This window comes from Rhinoraja longicauda, chromosome 41, assembly GCF_053455715.1.
Source record: "Rhinoraja longicauda isolate Sanriku21f chromosome 41, sRhiLon1.1, whole genome shotgun sequence".
Taxonomy (NCBI): Eukaryota; Metazoa; Chordata; class Chondrichthyes; order Rajiformes; family Arhynchobatidae; genus Rhinoraja; species Rhinoraja longicauda.
The window spans coordinates 12,846,018-12,865,693 of NC_135993.1; the positions used below are offsets into that span (position 1 = coordinate 12,846,018).

General features: G+C 41.8%; 1 protein-coding gene across 5 annotated transcripts in view; it reads left to right on the top strand.

Moving 5' to 3' along the window:
• LOC144611871 (ryanodine receptor 1-like) overlaps positions 1-19,676 on the top strand; it is a 479,550-nt gene that overhangs the window by 133,245 nt on the left and 326,629 nt on the right. For all 5 annotated transcript variants that reach the window (XM_078431182.1, XM_078431183.1, XM_078431185.1 and 2 more), the window contains exons 22-27: positions 3,799-3,903; positions 4,471-4,574; positions 4,662-4,745; positions 14,167-14,326; positions 16,179-16,326; positions 19,224-19,429. In XM_078431182.1, coding sequence (XP_078287308.1) covers positions 3,799-3,903; positions 4,471-4,574; positions 4,662-4,745; positions 14,167-14,326; positions 16,179-16,326; positions 19,224-19,429 — 807 coding nt within the window. The remainder of the gene's footprint in view (positions 1-3,798; positions 3,904-4,470; positions 4,575-4,661; positions 4,746-14,166; positions 14,327-16,178; positions 16,327-19,223; positions 19,430-19,676) is intronic.

Below are 19,676 nucleotides of genomic sequence, written 5' to 3' on the forward strand. Positions count from 1 at the left end.
ATTAGCACTGGTATCAGAGGTTATGGGGAGAAGGCAGGAGAATGGGGTTAGGAGGGAGAGATAGATCAGCCATGATTAAATGGTGGAGTAGACTTGATGGGCCGAATGGCCTAATTCTACTCCTATCATTTATGACCTTATTCACCACCCTCAGACTAAATACATTTCTCCTCATCTCTTTCCTAAAGGAATGTCCTTTAATTCTGAGGGTATGACCTCTAGTCCTAGACTCTCCCACCAGTGTAAATTTCCCCTGTGTGGGACGAATAAAGGAATATATTATTATAAACATCCTCTCCTCAACCACTCTATCCAAGCCTTTCACTATTCGGTAAATTTCAATGAGGTCCCCCCTCATCTTTCTAAACTCCAGCGAGTACTGGTACAATGCTGTCAAATGCTCATCATAGGTTAACCCACTCATTCCTGGGATCATTCTTGTAAACCTCCTCTGGACCCTCTCCAGAGCCAGCACATCCTTTCTCAGATATGGTGCCCAAAATTTCACACAATACTCCAAATGCGGCCTGACCAGTGTCTTATAGAGCCTCAGCATTACATCATGTGTAGGAAAGAACTGCAGATGCTGGTTTAAATCAAAGATAGACACAAACTGCTGGAGTAACTCAGTGGGACAGGCAGCACTTCTGGAGAGAAAGAATGGGTGACGTTTCAGATCGAGACCCTTCTTCAGACCGAAGAGAGTCTTCACCCGAAATGTCACCTATTCCTTCTCTCCAGAAATGCTGCCTGTCCTACTGAGTTACTCCAGCTATTTGTGTCTATCACAGCATTACATCCCTGTTTTTCTATTCTAGCCCGTTTGAAATAAATGCCTTATGTTTGCCTTCCTTACCACCAATTTGACTTGCAAATTAACTTTTTGGGAATCCTGCACCAGCACTCCCATGACCCTTTGCACCTCCGATTTCTGTATTCTCTCCCCATTTAGAAAATAGTCTACATCCTACTACCAAAATGCATGACTCCACACTTTGCTACACTATATTCTATCTGCCACTTCTCTACCCACTCTTCCAATCCTTCTGCAGAGTTCCTGCTTCCTCTACACTACGTGCCCCTCCACCTATTTTCGTACCATCTGCAACCTGGCCACAAGCCTTCAATCCCCTCATCCAAATCATTAATGTACAACATGAAGAGGAGCAGCCCCAGCACCGACTACTGTGGAACTCCACGAGTCACTGGCAGCCAACCAGAATAGAACCCCTTTGTTGCCACTCTTTGCCTTCTGCCATCCAGCCAACTGGCTATCCATGCTAGGATCTGCCCTTTGATACCATGGGCTCTCATCTTCCTTAGCAGTCTCACATGTGGCACTTTATCAAAGGCTTTCTGAAAATCTAGATAAACAACATCCACTGACTCTCCTTTGTCTGTCCTGCTATTTACTTCTTCAAAGAATTCCAGCAGTTATCTTCCAGCATATGCCTTCAGTTACTTATTTGATGAAAGTCAATGCACTAATTGCACCAGTAATGCCAGGCATAATGTGTTTCTAGCTCTGCAGCTCAGGTCAATATGGAAGGCCCTTTGATAAAGTACCACATATGAGACTGCTAAGGAAGATGAAAGCCCATGGTATCAAAGGGAAGTCAGGCCAAAGAGTTCAATCTTGGTTTCATCAGACCAGAAAATCTTGTTTCTCATGGTCTGGGTGCTTTTTGGCAAACTCCAAGCGGGCTCTTATTTAAAATCATAATGCTTTAATATTGTCAAAATATTACGGGAATAACAATTTCATATCACCAGTTTGAAATGACATCAAGAGATTATGGATGAACATTAATTACTCTGCAAAAATTTCGAAACACCTGTTTTCGCTTTTTTATTATGGGGTATATTGTGTGTAGATTGATGATTTTTTAAAAAATCCATTTTAAAATAAGGCTGTAATGTAACAAAATGTGGAAAAAGTGAAGGGGTCTGAATAGTTTCTGACTGCACTATATAACCCTGAATATTCAGTTCCCAGTCCCGATCCTCCTGCAGCCATGTTTCTGTGATCCCAACAATGTCATATCTAAAGTGAGTAATCTTCTCTCATTATTCCTTGGAAATAGAGTTTTATACATCGAAGCTTTGTTTATGGTTTCCTGAGTCCTTAATAGCTGAGGAGCTCTGAGAATTGAGGAACAATCTGTCCCAAATTTCTAAATTCAGAGTTTCTTTATTTCATTTTTTTCTGTTGGGTTGAGAAACTATCTTAATGTTCATCCATAATCTCTTGATGTCATTTCAAACTGGTGATATGAAATTCTTATTCCCGTAATATTTTGACAAACAACAAATATTAAAGCATTATGATTTTTAAATAGAGTCATACAGCATGGAAACAGGTCCCTCTGCCCAACTTGCCCACTCCGACCAACATGCCCCATCTAAACTAGTCTCGCCTACCTGTTATTATCATTATCCTGTCCTCCAAGGAACACTCAACCTCCCTCTATAGCTCAGTCCCTTGAGCCCTGGGAACACCCTGCTAGATTTTCTCTGTACGCTTTCAAGCTTGACAATATCTTTCCTATAACATTGTGAACAAAACTGAAAACAATACTCTAAATCTGGCCTCACCAACATCTTATATAACTATATCATCTCCCAACTTCTATACTCAATACTTTGACTGATGAAGGCCAATGTGCCAAAAGCCTTCTTGACCACCCTGTGACACCACTTTCAAGTAACTATGCAGTTGCACTCCTAGATCGCTGTGCTTCACAACACTCCCCAGAGCCCTACCATACACTGTGTAGGTCCTGCCCATGTTAGACATGTTAAACAAATGTAACACCTCTCATTTTCTGTATTAAATTCCATTAACCATTCCTCAGCCCACCTACCCAACCGATCAAGATCCTGCTATAAATCTGTAGAATTCTCTGCCTCAAAAGGCAGTAGAGGCCAATTCTCTGGATGCTTTCAAGAGAGAGTTAGAGCTCTTAAGGTTAGCGGAGTCAGGGGGTATGGGGAGAGGGCAGGAACGGGGTACTGATTGTGGATGATCAGCCATGATCACATTGAATGGCAGTGCAGGCTCGAAGAGCTGAATGGCCTACTCCTGCACCTATTGTCTATTGTCTATTGTAATCTTTGAGAACCACTTTCAATATTTGCAACATCACCTACTTTAGTGTCATCTGTAAACTGGCTAGCCATGCCTTGTACGCACTCATTCAAATCATCTGAAAAAATTCCTTCAACCATTACCCATGAAGCCAGTTTTCTATCCATTCAGATATATCTCTCCTTGGATCCCATGTGATCTAATCTTTCAGAGCAGCCTACCATGTGGAACTTTGTTGAATGCCTTACTGAGATCCATATATACAACATCTACAGCTCTGCCCCCATTAACCTTTTGGGCCACATTTTCAAAAAACTCAATCAGGTTCGTGAGACACGATCTCCCATTCCCATCCCATGCTGACTATCCCTATTCAACCCTTGTCCATCTAAAAGCATGTAGATCCTATCCCTTAGAATACTCTCTAGTAACTTTCCGACCACAAATGTAAGGCCCACTAGCCTATACTTCCCTGGCTTTTTTTCTGCAGCAATAGAGACACAACATTTGCCACTATCCAGACTTCTGGCACTCTACCTGTATTTAATGACGATTCTGAAATATCGGCCAGGGCACCTGCAATCTCCTCTCCAGCTTCTCACTGTGTCCTCATATACATTTGATCAGGATGAAATGTTGATGACATTTTTATAATTTTATAATTTTTTTAAAATTGTTCTTATTTTCTTATTGTTCTTATTTTATTTTAGATTGTTCTACCACCTCATCTGGAACGTATACGAGAGAAATTAGCTGAAAACATACATGAGCTTTGGTCTATAACAAAGATCGAGATAGGTTGGACGTATGGCACAGTAAGATGTTTTTAAATTACATTGTCTCAAAATATGATCTCATTATGTAATGACATATGTTAATACCCGATGGAAAGAAATTGAGTTTTATTTCTCTACATGATCAAAGTAAAAACTTCACACTTGTTGGTCATAAATTTCTGGATAAAAATTGTTGGTCTAATTTGGGTTTTCATATCTGTAAGAAAATCGGTAATAAATGTTGCAGATAATGGAGAATCCTTTACTTCTGATTTAGGTATAGCCAAAGTCAAGCATATGAATGAAACGTTTTAAATACTTCATGTACGAGGTTCTAATGCAGTAAGTTTCTTGCTAAAATCTAGAAATGTAACAGATCCTGGAACTAACCCAACCTCCAAGGATTGAAAATAAATACAACCTATGCATTTATTATCAATATATTACTGAGAAAACAAATGATCTGTTGAAGGAACTCTGTGTTGAGCAGCAAGTTTGGGGTGAAAGTATTTGTTGATGTTTCAGGTTGAATTCCTGCACCAGGATGAACCATTTTCAGTGCCAAACTACTCTATGACTAATCAATTTCTTTGTTTTTACGGTTAGATTCGAGATGACAACAAGAAACTGCATCCTTGTCTCGTCGAGTTTCATAGGTTACCTGAACCTGAGAGAAACTACAACTTGCAAATGTCTGGTGAAACTCTGAAGTAAGTACCATGCAATTCCTGTGGTAACATTGTTTTAATTTCACAGATATATTATTAACAACATATTTTCTGAACATTTCTCCTCAGAACCCTCCTGGCATTAGGATGCCATGTTGGAATGGCTGATGAAAAGGCAGAAGAAAATCTAAAGAAAATAAAAATGGCCAAATCGTATGTTTTGCTTTTTTATATATTTGAATGTTTATAACTTTTAAGTGAATTGAATGAAATAAGGAGAAGCAAGATATGCTCACAGTTCATTAGGCAATTAATTGCAATGCAGTAGACGTGTTGAAAATGAATTGGTATTCTATTGGTATATTAGCATGCATACTGAGATACAGTTACTGTTTTGCATGTTATCCAGGCAAATCATACCATACACGAGCACAATCATACCATACCCGTATTTGCCAAAGGTTTCCTTCTTGCTGAGGTCCAGGAGTATTTTAAATTCACTCTCGAACCTGAGGAGACTTTGTCATTTCACATTCAATTGTGCACTACGTGAACTTGGCTTGGAGTTGATTTCAATGAGTTGCCCCTTTATAATGTCGTAACTATAACATTCTCTTAGTATGCAGAATGGTGAATATATTCAAGCCAAATTTATTTTTTATGTGTACGTGTGTCTGCGTATATGTATGTATGTGTAACACAATAAGATACATGAAACATTAAATTAAAGTGATGAGTGGAAAGTCTGGGATTGGGGATGTGCAAAGGTGGGGTGGGGGGTGGGGGGGGGGTGGAAGGGGAGTCAGTCTACCCCACAACAGAAGGGGGAGGAGTTGTACAGTTTGATAGGTACAGGGAAAAAGGATCTCCTGTGACATTCTGTGCTGCATCTTGGTGGAACCAGTCTGTTGCTGTAGGTAACTGCTCCTCAGGTTGACCAGTGTGTCATGGAAGGGGTGAGCAGTATTGTCCAAGATGCTCTGCAGTTTGATAAGCATCCTCCCCTCCAAAACCACATCCAGTGAATCCAACTCCACACCCAGGATGGAGCCAGCCTTCCTGAGGAGCTTGTTAATTCTGTTGGCTTCAGCCGCCTTCGCCCTGCTGCCCAGGCACACGACAGTGAAGAGATAGCACTGGCCACCACCAATTGATAGAACATCTGCAGCATCTTACTGCAGACGTTGAAAGACAGGTGGCTCTGTCCCTTCTTCAGTGTCTCAGTGTTCCTGGATCAGTCCAGTTTACTGTCCAGGTAAACTCCAAGGTACTTGTACTCCTTGGTAAACTGCACAACCACACCCTTGATGGAGACAGGGGACAAAGGGGTTTCCTCTCCTCCTGAAGTCCATTATTAACTCCATTAGTCTTGTCGGTGTTGTGCTGCAGGTGATTTAGCCCACACCACTCAACAAAGTTGTTGACTACACCTCTGTATTCAGCTTCCATCCCCTCACTGATGCAACCCACAATTGCAGTCATCCGAAAACTTCTGCAGGTGGCAGGAGTCCGAGTTGTATCTGAAGTCCGATTTGTAGACGGTGAACAGGAAGGGAGAGAGGACCGTCCGCCGGTCGGGGCCTATGTGTTGTTCACTACCATGTCCGAGACACAGTTCTGTCGCCTGACATATTGTGATTGTCAAGTTGTGGAGATCTGTCCTTTTTCTTTGCTCCCATGCGGAGTCTAGTGGCTGAAGCAAAGAAAAAGGACAGATCTCCACAAAGTCAGGTAGTTGGTGATCCAGAACACCAATGGAGCTTCCACCCATATCATCAGTTTGCTCTCTAGCAGTGCAGGCCGGATGGTGTTAAAACCACTGGAGAAGTAAAAAAAAAAGATAGATAATATGACAACGAGAGGATTTCAGTAGCCTTCGTAATGAGAGGATTTCAGTATAGGAGTAAAGAGGTTCTTCTGCAGTTGTATAGGGCCCTGGTTAGACCGCATCTGGAGTACTGTGTACAGTTTTGGTCTCCTAATTTGAGGAAGGACATCCTTGTAATTGAGGCAGTGCATCGTAGGTTCACAAGATTGATCCCTGGGATAGCGGGATTTCATATGAGGAAAGATTTTAAAGACTCAGCTTGTATTCACTGGAGTTTAGAAGGATGAGAGGGGATCTTATAGAGGCATATAAAATTATAAAAGGACTGGACAAGCTAGATGCAGGAAATTTTTTCCCTATGTTGGGGGAGTCCAGAACCAGGGGCCACAGTCTAAGAATAAAGGGGAGGCCATTTAAAACTGAGGTGAGAAGGAACCTTTTCACCTGAAGAGTTGTGAATTTATTGAATTCTCTGCCACAGAGGACAGTGGAGGCCAAATCACTGGATGAATGTAAGAGAGAGTTAGAGCTCTGGGGGCTAGTGGAACCAAGAAGGCAGAGAACCAAGAAGGGGAGAAGGCAGGCATGGGTTACTGATTGTGGATGATCAGCCATGATCACAATGAATGGCGGTGCTGGCTCGAAGGGCCGAATGGCCTCCTCCTGCACCTATTGTCTATGTTTCTATGATAGATATATATATATATATATATATATATATGTGTGTGTGTGATCTGTATATATGTATGTGTATATATACACGCACTGAACTTTTTTGTTTGTTTATTATGTTTACTGTGTACTATGTTTACATATTCTGTTGTGCTGCTGCAAGTAAGAATTTAATTATTCTATCTGGGACATATGACAATAAAACAGTCTTGACTCTTGACTTACGAGCCACAACCGAGGCCAGCCTTCAACTCATTGCCAATTAATTTATGTCATTTTTCAGTTGATTTATCCACCAAATCCTCTTTTGTTCCTGCTTTTTGATGCAGTGGTGTAATGGAAGGGTGACACGTCAGTGCAGAAAGCAGGGGTACGTGGTTTCTCAGGATGTCTGGAACATGCAAATGTCATCTGGCACCAGATACGAACTGCCAAGAAAGAAAAGAGAGATCTGCACGTGGTTTTCTTAGATCTTGCCAATGCCTTTGGTTTGGTGCCCCATGAGACTCTTTGGACGCTTTTAACTTCTTCCAGGTCCCAGAGGTTACCACAAAGCTGGTAAAAGCTTACTTCCAGGACCTCCAGTTCTGCATCACAACACAGGACAACACCACCGCCTGGCAGCACTTTTCTCGGCGCCAGGCATAATGGCGGGCTGTACCATCTCTCCTCTGATGTTTACCATGGCAATGGAGCTAATCATTCGAGCATCACGATGGGTAGTTGGAGGGGAACGCTTGAAGAGTGGGCTGCGTCTTCCTCCAATCAGGGCGGACATGGACGACATGACCACTATAACAACAACAAAAGCATGCACCAAACGCCTGCTGGATAAACTCCAGGAAAACATCAAATGGGCACGAATGGAGATTAAACCCAGCAAGTCCTGCAGTATTTCCATCGTCAAAGGCCGGCTCACTGATGAAAGGTTCCGCATCAACAACGAGACAATACCAACTGTCCTGGAGAAGCCTGTCAAAAGCCTCGGGCGATGGTACACCGCACACCTCAAGGACGCAGAGCAGGTGGAACAACTCAGGCAGGATACAATCAGTGGCCTCAAGCAAATCAACAACACTGCTCTCCCAGGGAAGCTGAAGCTTTGGTGCCTTCAATTTGGTCTGCTGCCCCGACTCATGTGGCCAATTACCATCTATGAGGTCACTTTATCCCATGTCAACCAGCTGGAGAGACTTGTGAACTCACAAGTGAGGAAGTGGCTTGGGCTACCGAGATGCCTCAGCAGCATAGGACTCTATGGGAATGGAGCCCTCTCAATGCCAGTCTCAAGCCTGGTGGAGGAATTCAAATGCGCCAAAGCAAGGCTGGACATGACACTAACAGAATCCCAGGACCCAATAGTTAGAGGTGTCGCTCCAACCCTAGCAACAGGGAAGAAGTGGACTCCAGCAGCAGTGATACAGGGCGCAAAATCTGCCCTCCGACACCGGGACATAGTGGGCCATGGCCAACAAGGCCGAGGGGGCTTTGGCCTGGGAGTAATGAAACCTACCTGGTAAAAGGCTACTCCAGCTGAACGTCAGCACCTGGTGGTGGAGGAGGTGCGCCGCCAAGAAGAAGCAGCCAGGTGTGCCAAAGCCATATCTCAAGCCAAGCAAGACCGCTGGATGAGGTGGGATAGCATTGAGAGGAGGAAGATCACATGGAGTGAGCTGTGGAACATGGAGTCAAGTATGTTGAGCTTTATTATCAGAGCCACATATGACGTCCTTCCCTCTCCCATAAACTTAAATATTTGGCTGGGAGAGGATCCAGCCTGCCCCCTGTGGGCAGTTCCAGCAAACCTCAAGCACATCCTGGTCGGTCAGATACACCTGGCGACACAACCAGGTGCTGAGGTGTTTGGCAGCTGCACTCGAGTGCAAGAGAGTTACCACCAACGCCATGCCTATCAATGCCCAGCTAACATTCTCGCAAATCCAATCGTTCATCCGGGAAGGAGAGAAACGGAAGACTACCACCTCGCCTCTCAACTCATGCCCACTGAGCGCAGCCAGAGACTGGGAAATGCGGGTTGACCTAGGCCAGAGGCTTTCCTTCCCAGTTGAAATCGCAGCTACCAACCTGCGACCAGACCTGGTCCTCTGGTCCAACTCCTGTCGGCGTGTTTACATCATTGAGCTGACGGTGCCCTGGGAGGAGGCTGTGGACGAAGCATTTGAAAGGAAAAGGCTGAGATATTCCAACCTTGCAGAAGAGGCAGAGGAGCGAGGTTGGAGTGTAAGAGTGCGTCCAGTGGAGGTGGGGTGCAGGGGCTTTGTAGCCAGTTCCACTGCAAGGCTCCTGAGGGAAGTTGGAGTCAGAGGGCAGGACCAAAGGAGGGCAATCAAAGAACTTGCAAATGCCGCCGAACGGAGCAGTCACTGGCTGTGGCTGAAAAGAAAAGATACTGTCTGGGCTGCCACGTGACCATCTTGAGGCTAACCATAAGACACACACCCAGGTCTGATCACCCTGCGGTGGGCCTGCCTCGACTGAGGGTGTCTTGTGATAAAAGGCCGAAACACCCAGTGACGTTGAGGTACACAACTGAAGATGTGTCTGAATGGTAGCAACATTACCGAGTGGTCACCCCCAAGAACAACACCAGTCAATTGTAGTGCAAACCTTAGGGATTGTAACATCTAGTCCTAATAATCAATCAATTTGTTCCTGCTTTTTGATGCAGTGGTGTAATGGAAGGGTGAAACTATGTAGAAGTGTTTAATGTATGCAATGTGTCCACAATAAATTAAAAAAACAATGCATTTAGAGGAGATAATGGTGATACTGATCACAACTCCATAAGCTTTAATGTCTAAGAAGGAACTGCAGATGCTGGTTTAAACCGAAGATAGACACAAAAAGCTGGAGTAACTCAGTGGGACAGGCAGCATCTCTGGAGAGAAGGAATGGGTGAGGTTTCGAGTCGAGACGGGTCGGGTCCGAAGAAGGGTCTTCATAAGCTTTAAGATTGTTTTCAATAGGGACAGGTGTGGGTCTTCGGGGTAGGTACTTATTTGGGGCAAGGCAGATTACAATGTCATTAGGCAAGAACTAGGGAGGTTAGATTGGGAGCAGTTCTTATTGGGTAAATCCACAGTTAACATATGGGAGTCATTTAAAGGCCAGCTGATCAAAGTGCATTATCGGTATGCTCCAGTAAGGATAAGGATGGCAAGGTAAGGGAACTGTGGATGATCATGGAGGTTGTAAAATAGAAACATTGAAGCATAGAAAATAGGTGCAGGCGGAAGCCATTCGGCCCTTCGAGCCAGCACCGCCATTCATTGTGATCATGGCTGATCGTCCCCAATCAATACCCCATGCGTGCCTTCTCCCCATATCCCTTGATTCCACTAGCCCCGAGAGCTCTATCTAACTCTCTCTTAAATCCATCCAGTGATTCACTGCCCTCTGTTTCAGTTTTAAATGGCCTCCCCTTTATTCTAAGACTGTGGCCCCTGGTTCTCGACTTGCCCAACATTGGGAACATTTTTCCTGCATCTAGCTTGTCCAGTCCTTTTATAATTTTATATGTTTCTATAAGATCCCCTCTCGTCCTTCTAAACTCCAGTGAATACAAGCCTAGTCTTTTCAATCTTTCCTCATAAGTCATTCCCGCCACCCCAGGGATCAATCTTGTGAACCTACGCTGCACTGCCTCAATTACAAGGATGTCTTTCCTCAAATTAGGAGACCAAAACTGTACACAATACTCCTGACGTGGTCATACCAGGGACCTATACAACTGCAGAAGAACCTCTTTACTCCTCTACTGAAATCCGTTTGTTATGATGGCCAACATTCCATTAGCTTTCTTCACTGCCTGCTGTACCTGCACGCCAACTTTCAGTGACTGGTGTACAAGGGCACCCAGGTCTCGCTGCACCTCCCCCTTTCATAACCTAACTCCATTGAGATAATAATCTGTCTCCTTGTTTCTGCCGCCAAATTGGTCACGAAGGAAATGGAAGCGCATATCAGGTTTAAAAAGGTGTCATCAGACAGGGCTTATGAAAAATATAAAGCGAGTAGGAAAGAACTGGAACATGATTAGAAACATAGAAACAGAAAGTATGTGCAGGAGTGGGCCATTTGACCCTTCGAGCCAGGGCCGCCATTCAATATGATCATGGCTGATCATCCTGCCCTATCTAGGGCTATATCTAACTCTCTCTTGAATGCATCCAGTGAATCGGCGTCCACTGCCTTCTGTGCAGATAATTCCACAGATTCACAACTCTCTGGCTGAAAAGGTTTTTCCTCATCTCAGTGCTAAATGGCCTAGCCCTGATTCTTAAACTGTAACCCCTGTGACCCCTGGCTCTGAAGGGCCAGTAAATGTCATTGGCAAGTTGGAGTAAGGAAAATTCCAAGGCTTTTTGTACGTATGTTAAAAAAACAGGGTGACAAGCGGAAAGGTAGAACAACTCTAGAACAACTCAAAGATAAAGGATGGAAACTATGTTTGGAGACGGAGGGCAAATATGCTTGGGAATTTGAGATCGAGAAGGAGGTGGTGGTGAGGCTATTGAAGAACATTAAGGTGGATAAGTCTCTAGGGCCTGATGAGATCTACTTCAGGTTAATGAGGGAGGCAAGAGAAGAGTTTGACGAGGATCTTTGTCTCTTCTATAGCCATTGGCGAAGTGGAAGGGTATTGATCACATGCAGACAAGTGATATTAACAGCATTATGTTTAGACATTGTGGGCCAAAGGGCCTGGTCCTGTTCTATGCTGTAAATTAATTTGCTATTTGGGTTGTAAATGAAAATCCATGGAAATAGAAAAAGGTAATATGTCAGGTGAAGAAACTTCATGAGAACTGGGAAAAAAAACATTTTGATTTGCAGAGGGAATTGGAGTGGAATGGGTAGACTAAGGATTTATCTCTGATAGGGTGAGATAAAAGTTGCTGTGAGGATAATCTTTTAAACTAAATTATCCAAAAGATAGATTAATTAGAGTAGTTGGAGAGAAAAAAGTAGTAGAGAGAGAAAATATGAACAAGGAATCTTAAAGCCGTGAAATGAGCAGAGTTGACGCATAACAACATAAGAGGTTTTAGAGATATATTGATGAACCATGGGTTTCTCTCAACTGTTGTTTTGGAAGAGTGTTTGACTACATCTCATTTACTTTCTGTACATTTGCTCTCACTCTATACTCATGACTGTAACTGGACACAGTTCCAACACCATCGTTAAATTCGCTGATGACACCAATGGTATTGGATGAATTATGGTTAATGATGAGTCAGAGTATAGGAGGGAGGTCAATTGTCAGATTGAATGGTGGTAGCACAACAACCTTGCTCTCAGTATCAGTAAAACCAAGAAACTGATTGTTGACTTTAAAAGAGGAAGGCCGAGGATCCACAAACATGTCATCATCAACGGGTTGCTGGTGGAGAGAGTCAACAACTTCAAGTTCCTGGAAGATCTGTCCTGGAACCAGCGCATTGATGCAATTATAAAAAAAGCCCATCAACACCTCTACGTCCTTAAAAGATTGAGGAGATTCAATATGTCGATGAATACTTTCTCGAACTTCAACAGGTATATGGTAGAGAGCTTATTGACGAGTTGCATTATAGCCTGGTTCTGCAACATGAACAACTAGGATCGAAGGAGATTAATGTGGTGAACACTGCCGGGTCCATCTAAGGTGTTGAACTTCCCATTATCAAAGGAATTTGTAGGAGACTCTGTCTCAAAAATGCAACCAGCATCATCAAGGGCCCACGCCACTCTGGTCACACTCTCATTTCACTCCTGTCATCAAGGAAAGGGTATAGGAGCCTGAAACTGTAACATCCAGGTTCAGGAACAGTTTCTTCTAAATGATACTACAAACTCCAATTAAACACCAAACTACTTTGTTGTGTTTTTGCATTATGTTGTTTTTTTTAATTTATTGGACTTTGTTTTGTTTGTTTATTATATTATCTATTGAGTACTGTGCTTACAAACATGTTGTGCATAACAACATAAGTAGGAATTTCATTGTTCTGTTTCGGAACATATGACAATAAAACACACTCTTGACTCTTGACCCTATTTCCAGGAATGTTGTAATAAAAGAAGAACAGAGTCATACAGCACAGAAACACCTTTTAACACATCAAGTCCAAGGAAGGGAATATTCCTTTAACGATGTCTCCTCCAACCACTCCTCTTTCTGCCCTTTCCAGTTCATCCAGATGAAGCAGTGATTCACATGCCCTACTTCCAATGTAGTGCACTGTATGTGATTTTCACAATTGTAAGATATTACAGTTTCAGCATGTAGATAGAAACAAGCACAGGTTTTCAGTACAGGCTGATGCCAGTGTGGGTCTTCTTTATTTCACAAAAGTACAAAGCGCATACTCGCACACATTCACAAGACTGATAAGATATTGAATATATCACCTGACACAACTCATACTATTCTAATACTCAGTACTTAAAGTTACAGTTACCATTATATACACTACAACAATGTGGTCTTTCTACCTTGAAGAAAGCAAATGTAGATTGGGAGCACCTGTGTTCTTTCTGCAGAAGTGATGCTGAATTTCCTGTTGATTGTCGTGTTGTGTCAGAGTGGGAGAATAATATGTAGCACAATGTAAACTTAATGGTGCACAATGTAAATTTAAGTAACAGGGCATTTTGCAGTTTTCCAGACTCTATATTACATTTTTCAACTTCAGGTAACTCACTTCCTCTGTATCAGAATTGGCTAATATTGTTCACCCATATGTAACATTTTCTTAGTTCTTTTTGCTCTAGAAAAGTTCAGCCTGATCTGCTCAGTATTTTGTACATTTTGCAATTTTTATGTTCATTTTGTTCACGTTCTTGTTCTTCAGCTCATTAATGTCTCTATCTACAGTCTATGTCCATTTGGCTAATCAGAGAGTTTCACTGTGTCATTGATAGCTGTACCCTAACTTCTCCACAACTTAAAACAAATTAGTTATCTCTTTCACTGTTCTGGCAAGTCTTTAATTTGAAATGTTAATTTTTCTGCTGCCTGAGTCTCTGAGTGGTCCCAATATTTTCTGTTTTTTTTAATTGCCTATAAGACATTAAACTTTTGCTTTAGTTCAGTTTTTAATAAATTCTAATATCCTTTTGTCACAGGTACCTTATGGCAAGCGGTTATAAACCTTCTCCACTTGACCTTTCCCATGTAAAACTTACTCCAGCCCAGAATACTCTGGTGGACAAACTGGCTGAAAATGGTCACAATGTCTGGGCACGGGATCGCATCCGCCAAGGGTGGACCTTCAGTATTTTGCAGGTAAAGACAAGAAAACAGATTTCAGTTTTTTACTTGGGAGTGCATAATAGATGATTGCATTTCAATTTACTTTGGATGTATTCTCATGTTTTCTGGTATCCCCCTCCCCTGCCAGAATGCCATGTATTCCCTGCTTTTTATTTTATCATATTAAGATGAAGGAATTGAATTGATAAGGCCTGTTTCATAACCTAAGGATGCCCCAAAGCACTTTACAGTAAAATGAGAACATTAGGTACATACAGCTACTGTTGTAATGGAGAAAACATTGCAGTTAATTTGTTCATAGCGGATTTTACAAATTAACCAGATAAGCTCTCTTAGTTGATGAATAAATATTGGTCAGGACATTAGTGATATCTATCAAGCTCTTTTTCATTTGGTACTGTGGGAGATTTTTCCATCTCCCTGAGAGAAGGGAGTGACAGTTTATATGATCTGTACGACAGCAGTCCTTAAATATTGCATCCGAGTGCCGGCTGGGTTATTTGTTCAAATATCAAGAGTCGGGTATAATCCCAGCTCCCAACTCAACGACAGCTAATACCATTAAAAAAATGCTGAACTGGTGGATGAATTACTAAAAAGAATCAGAGTAGAAATGCTGCAAAATTCTGAACAAAACCGTACAAGTTTGCATATCGATTCATTTGATGATGTTTTTTTGAAAATGGAAATAGGATTTGAATTAATCTATATAACACATTTAAAAAGTTGTATAATGATTGGATAATGCCTTTGGATTCGGTGAGGAATAAAAATATTACAATTATCGAGCACCAACCAACTTTGAACAAATGTACTGGATTTAACAGATGTTAAATAGGAGGTAGGCCACCATTCACCATCAAGATTTGCTTGGATCTTTGCAAGGTTTCAAATTTTAGTTGAATTTGATTGATGAATGAACATTGACCAGGTAATTTAGAGATGGATTATCCAATCCTGGCATGAAAAAAAAAGCTAAGAAAGGCTTGATCGGTAAACTGTGTTATGAATACAATCTGTGGGTCTGCAGGAGCAGAAATACTTCCTGCAGATTTTATAAGGAATTTGTGCCATCATCTCCTATGTTTTTGATACTATGGGATTTTTTTAACATTCTGATTAATTGCTAATTTTACCCTGACTCACTGTCCTCACTGTTCCTCACATTCGACAAACATCCATCTGCACAACTGTGGCTGGCACAGATACATCTATTAGAGCTGCTGCTTCATCGCATAGGTTTCCTCTGACTGCTCTAGTTTCTCCCACATCCCAAAGACGTACTGGTTTGTAGGTTAATTGGCTTCTGCAAATTGCTCCTAGTGTGTGGGTTGTGGATATGAAAGAGGGATAACATAAGACTAGTGTGAATGGGTGATCAATGGTCGCGTGGACTCAGTGGGCTGAAGGGCCTGTTTCCATGCTGCATCTTTTAATCAATTATTTAATCTTTCAAATCCTCATTTTTCTCTTTGGCCTTGTTCCTTTTCATCATTCTCCAATCTGCATTTTACCCACCCCTACCCCATCACAAAATTCACTTATAGAACGTTCAAATCCTATCACACTTGTAACAATGAAGAAGACCCAGACATTCATCAGCCTGAGACCAATTATTGATAAATAACCAAAAAGCCCTTCACCAGAACTGCAGCAGTTCAAGGTGACATTATAAAGGGTAATTAGAAATGACCATTAAATGCAAGCTTTGCTGGCTTAGCCGTTGATTCAGAAGGGAGAAAAAAAATGATGTAAGGTAATTAGGCATGCAAAGGTTAGGAACCTCTGTTATCTAATGTATAAATCAATTTGAAATTCATATATAAGGGACTTTATTTTCAAAATGTTTTTTATGTGTTTATAGGACATAATGAATAAGAGAAATCCCCGCCTCGTACCATATAATCTCCTGGATGAACGCACAAAGACAACAAACCGAAACAGCTTGTGTGAGGCTGTCCGTACATTGATTGGTTACGGCTACAACATTGAGCCACCAGATCAAGAAATCAGTATGTAACCATGAATTTTAAAACAGTTTTTCAGGACTGCAGTCAATCAAGCATAAATAATGAGTTGATTATAACTGCAGTGATAAGGGAAATATTATATTACATTAATCAAACATACTGCATCAAAGGTTTGATAAGGTTAGTGATGCAGGCTCTATATTGTAACTGCATCATGCGGAGTGCTGGCGGAGTTTTGAAGGAGCTGCTGAGTCCGGGTTGAGTGAATGGTGAGTTGCTGACTCCAGTTATAATTTGTCAACACCTGGACAGTTTGATCCAAGGAGCAGCTAAGCTCATTGGGTTAGACGTTTGTTTATTTTTGATCACTGGTCAAGTTTAGGAGGATGTAACTACAAGTTGAGCAGATGTGGGACTAGACAATGTGGCAGAGATAGAAATTTAAATTGAGAGCAAAGAAATGGCTGATGCGTCAAATAAATAATTTGAATTATTCTTCACTGAAGAAGATGCTAATAAATGTAACATTTTACATTGAGAAACTAGTGTTAAACATTGTTTTGGAATGAAATTCAAGGGACTAAAGGAACAAACTCTACACATATGATAACCTACATCCTAGAAAGTAACTTCAGAAAAGTGGGAATGGTCTCTATATAATGCCAGTGACTCATCTCCTGACACCCAAAGTTTTTCCACCTGATTTGGAAATGTATCACTCGACCTAAATCTTGGAACTTTCCACCTAGGGTGGGAGTAGCTGCACTGGAAGGACTAGGGTGGTTTAAGATAACGACTCGACAAAGTAGTTGAGGCAGGTACAATAGCAACGTTTAAAAATAATTTAAACAGGTACTTGGATAGGAAACGTTTAACGGGATATAGGCCAAATCCGGGAAAATAGGATTGGCTTAGATGGAATCCATTGTGAGGAATGTGACAACAGGCTATTTAGAGGATCATAATTAACTTGGGGAGAGTCATAATTGAGCTTGTTACATAAAGTCATTAAGCTGAAGTGGTGGCCACATGACGTGGGGTCCGCCTTTCTGTATTTGTCATGTTATGACAATATGTGTGTCGAACATGATGCCAAGACCAACTCTTATCTGGCTGCACATAATTCATATCCCTCCATTCCCTGCATATCCAAACGCCCATCGAAAGGTCTCTAATATGCCACTATCATATTTGCCTCACTCATCACCCTCTGCAGCATGACCCAGAAACTCACCACCCTCTGTGTAAAAAAAATAATAAAAATCTTTGACCCGTACATCTCCTTTAACTTTGCCCCACTCGCCTCAAAGCCATGTCTTCTAGTATTTGATATTTCCATGCTTGGAAATAGTTTCTGACTGTCTATCATACTTGTGCCTCTCATTATCTTTACTTCTATCAGGTCCCCCACAACCTCGGGAATTCCAGAGGAAACAATCCAAGTTTCACCAAACTCTCCCTGTAGCTAATACCCTCTAATCCAGGCATCATTCTGGTAAACTTCCTCTGCACCCATTCCAAAGCCTCCATACACTTCCTCTAATGGGGCAACCAGAACTGCACACAATATTCCAAATGCGGCCTGACCAAAGTCCTATAAAGCTGCATCATGACTTCCTAACTCTTATACTCAATGTCCCGACCAATGAAGGCATGCACACCATATGCCTTCCGTACCACTCTATCTTTCATGGAGTTATGGACTTGGACCCCAAGATTCCTCTGTACATAAAAGGTGAGAGGAAAGTGAGAAAGATGGGAAGTATTTTTCAGATACAAATTTTTGTCAAGCTTCCCAGCTATCATTATTCATTCTTGGTCTTTGACGGTTGATTTTAGGTGACAATATTTGTATGCTGCCCCATTCTGAATGCGTAGTTTTGCCTGGATATTCATTTTCATTGCTACTTATCACTTGCGTGCTTTGGAGTTTGATTGATTGAAAGATACAGCATGGAAACAGGTCATTCTGCCCATCAAGTCCATGCTGACCATTGATCACCCATTCGTATCATTTCTGTTATCCTACTTTTGCATTCACTCCCTCCCACATAAAGGCAATTAACTTACAACTCCACATGTTTTTGGGATGTGGGAGAAAACCCATGCTGTCATAGGAAGAATGTGCAAACTCCACACAAGCAACACCCGAGATCAGAATCGAACCGGATCTCTGGCATTGTTAGGTTGCGGCTATGCCACTGTGCTGCCGTTAGATAAGGACTTTTCTTTCAAAATAATGAGTACCAAGGATTGCTCCCAGGTGTCGTAAGAGCATGAGGCTAGAGTTCTCTCTGGTGCAAACTCAGATTGTGCTGCTGCTCTTTATTTTGAGCAACTGGATCAGGAGGAAGCATAATTAAAATTAATCTGAGATAATGAAGCATGAGATAGATCTTGGTCGAAGAAAGGATATCCATATATTGGAGAGGAAGTAGAGGGATATTGGTCAAATACAGGCAAATGAGCCCAAAATGCCAAAGGGCCTGTATTCATAACTCTATGTCTCAAGTTGAGAGCTGACAGAGCTATGAGAGATGGTACAACCTGCATAGATATTGGTGGGCCATATTCAGATTGATGTTGCTCTTACAGGTTGCATTAAGGATCAATACTCAGATGAATGAAAGAGTGTAATGCTTGTTAATATGATACTCTACATGGTCTGTGCCTGTTGAATGCAAAAATCCGCAGGGTTTAATGCATGTGCCCGAGGTAATGTGCTTGATATAGGCATGCATGAGAAACATTTAAACAAAGGCCTCAATCTCGACCAATGTGCAATGTAGATAATGGAGGTAGGGTGTTCGAGGGGGTTTGTAAATATTGGAAGTTGAGGGTGAGAGGCCAGAGGAGAGGGAATTAAATAATTACAATTCCTCTATGTTTAAGGTACTTAACACTCATTTTAATATACATTTTTTGTTTTCTTGTGCTAGTTGCCCATACCGCAGGTAAAGGCCGCAGTGAAAAGGTGCGGCTGTTTCGTGCTGAGAAGTCATATGCAGTGAAGAGTGGAAAGTGGTATTTTGAATTTGAAGCTGTAACTGTGGGAGAAATGAGAGTAGGATGGGCTCGGCCTGACTGCAGGCCTGATATACCATTGGGTGCTGATGACCTTGCTTTTGTCTTTAATGGATTTAAGGTTTGTTGTATTTTTTCTTTTAAAATCAACAATGAATAATATTGTGCAATTCCAAAAAAGGGAAAATAACTTTAATCTTGCAATTACTGTATGTAGAGAGTAAAAGTAAATTTTCAGATGCATTAAGATCAGGTAATAGGAATTCAGGGATCGCATTCTTCAACAAGAATCACTGGATAGTACAAACCCTGGTTAGTTTCACATACACCCTTTCTCCCATTTCCTTGTCCTGTCATTCCTAATATAT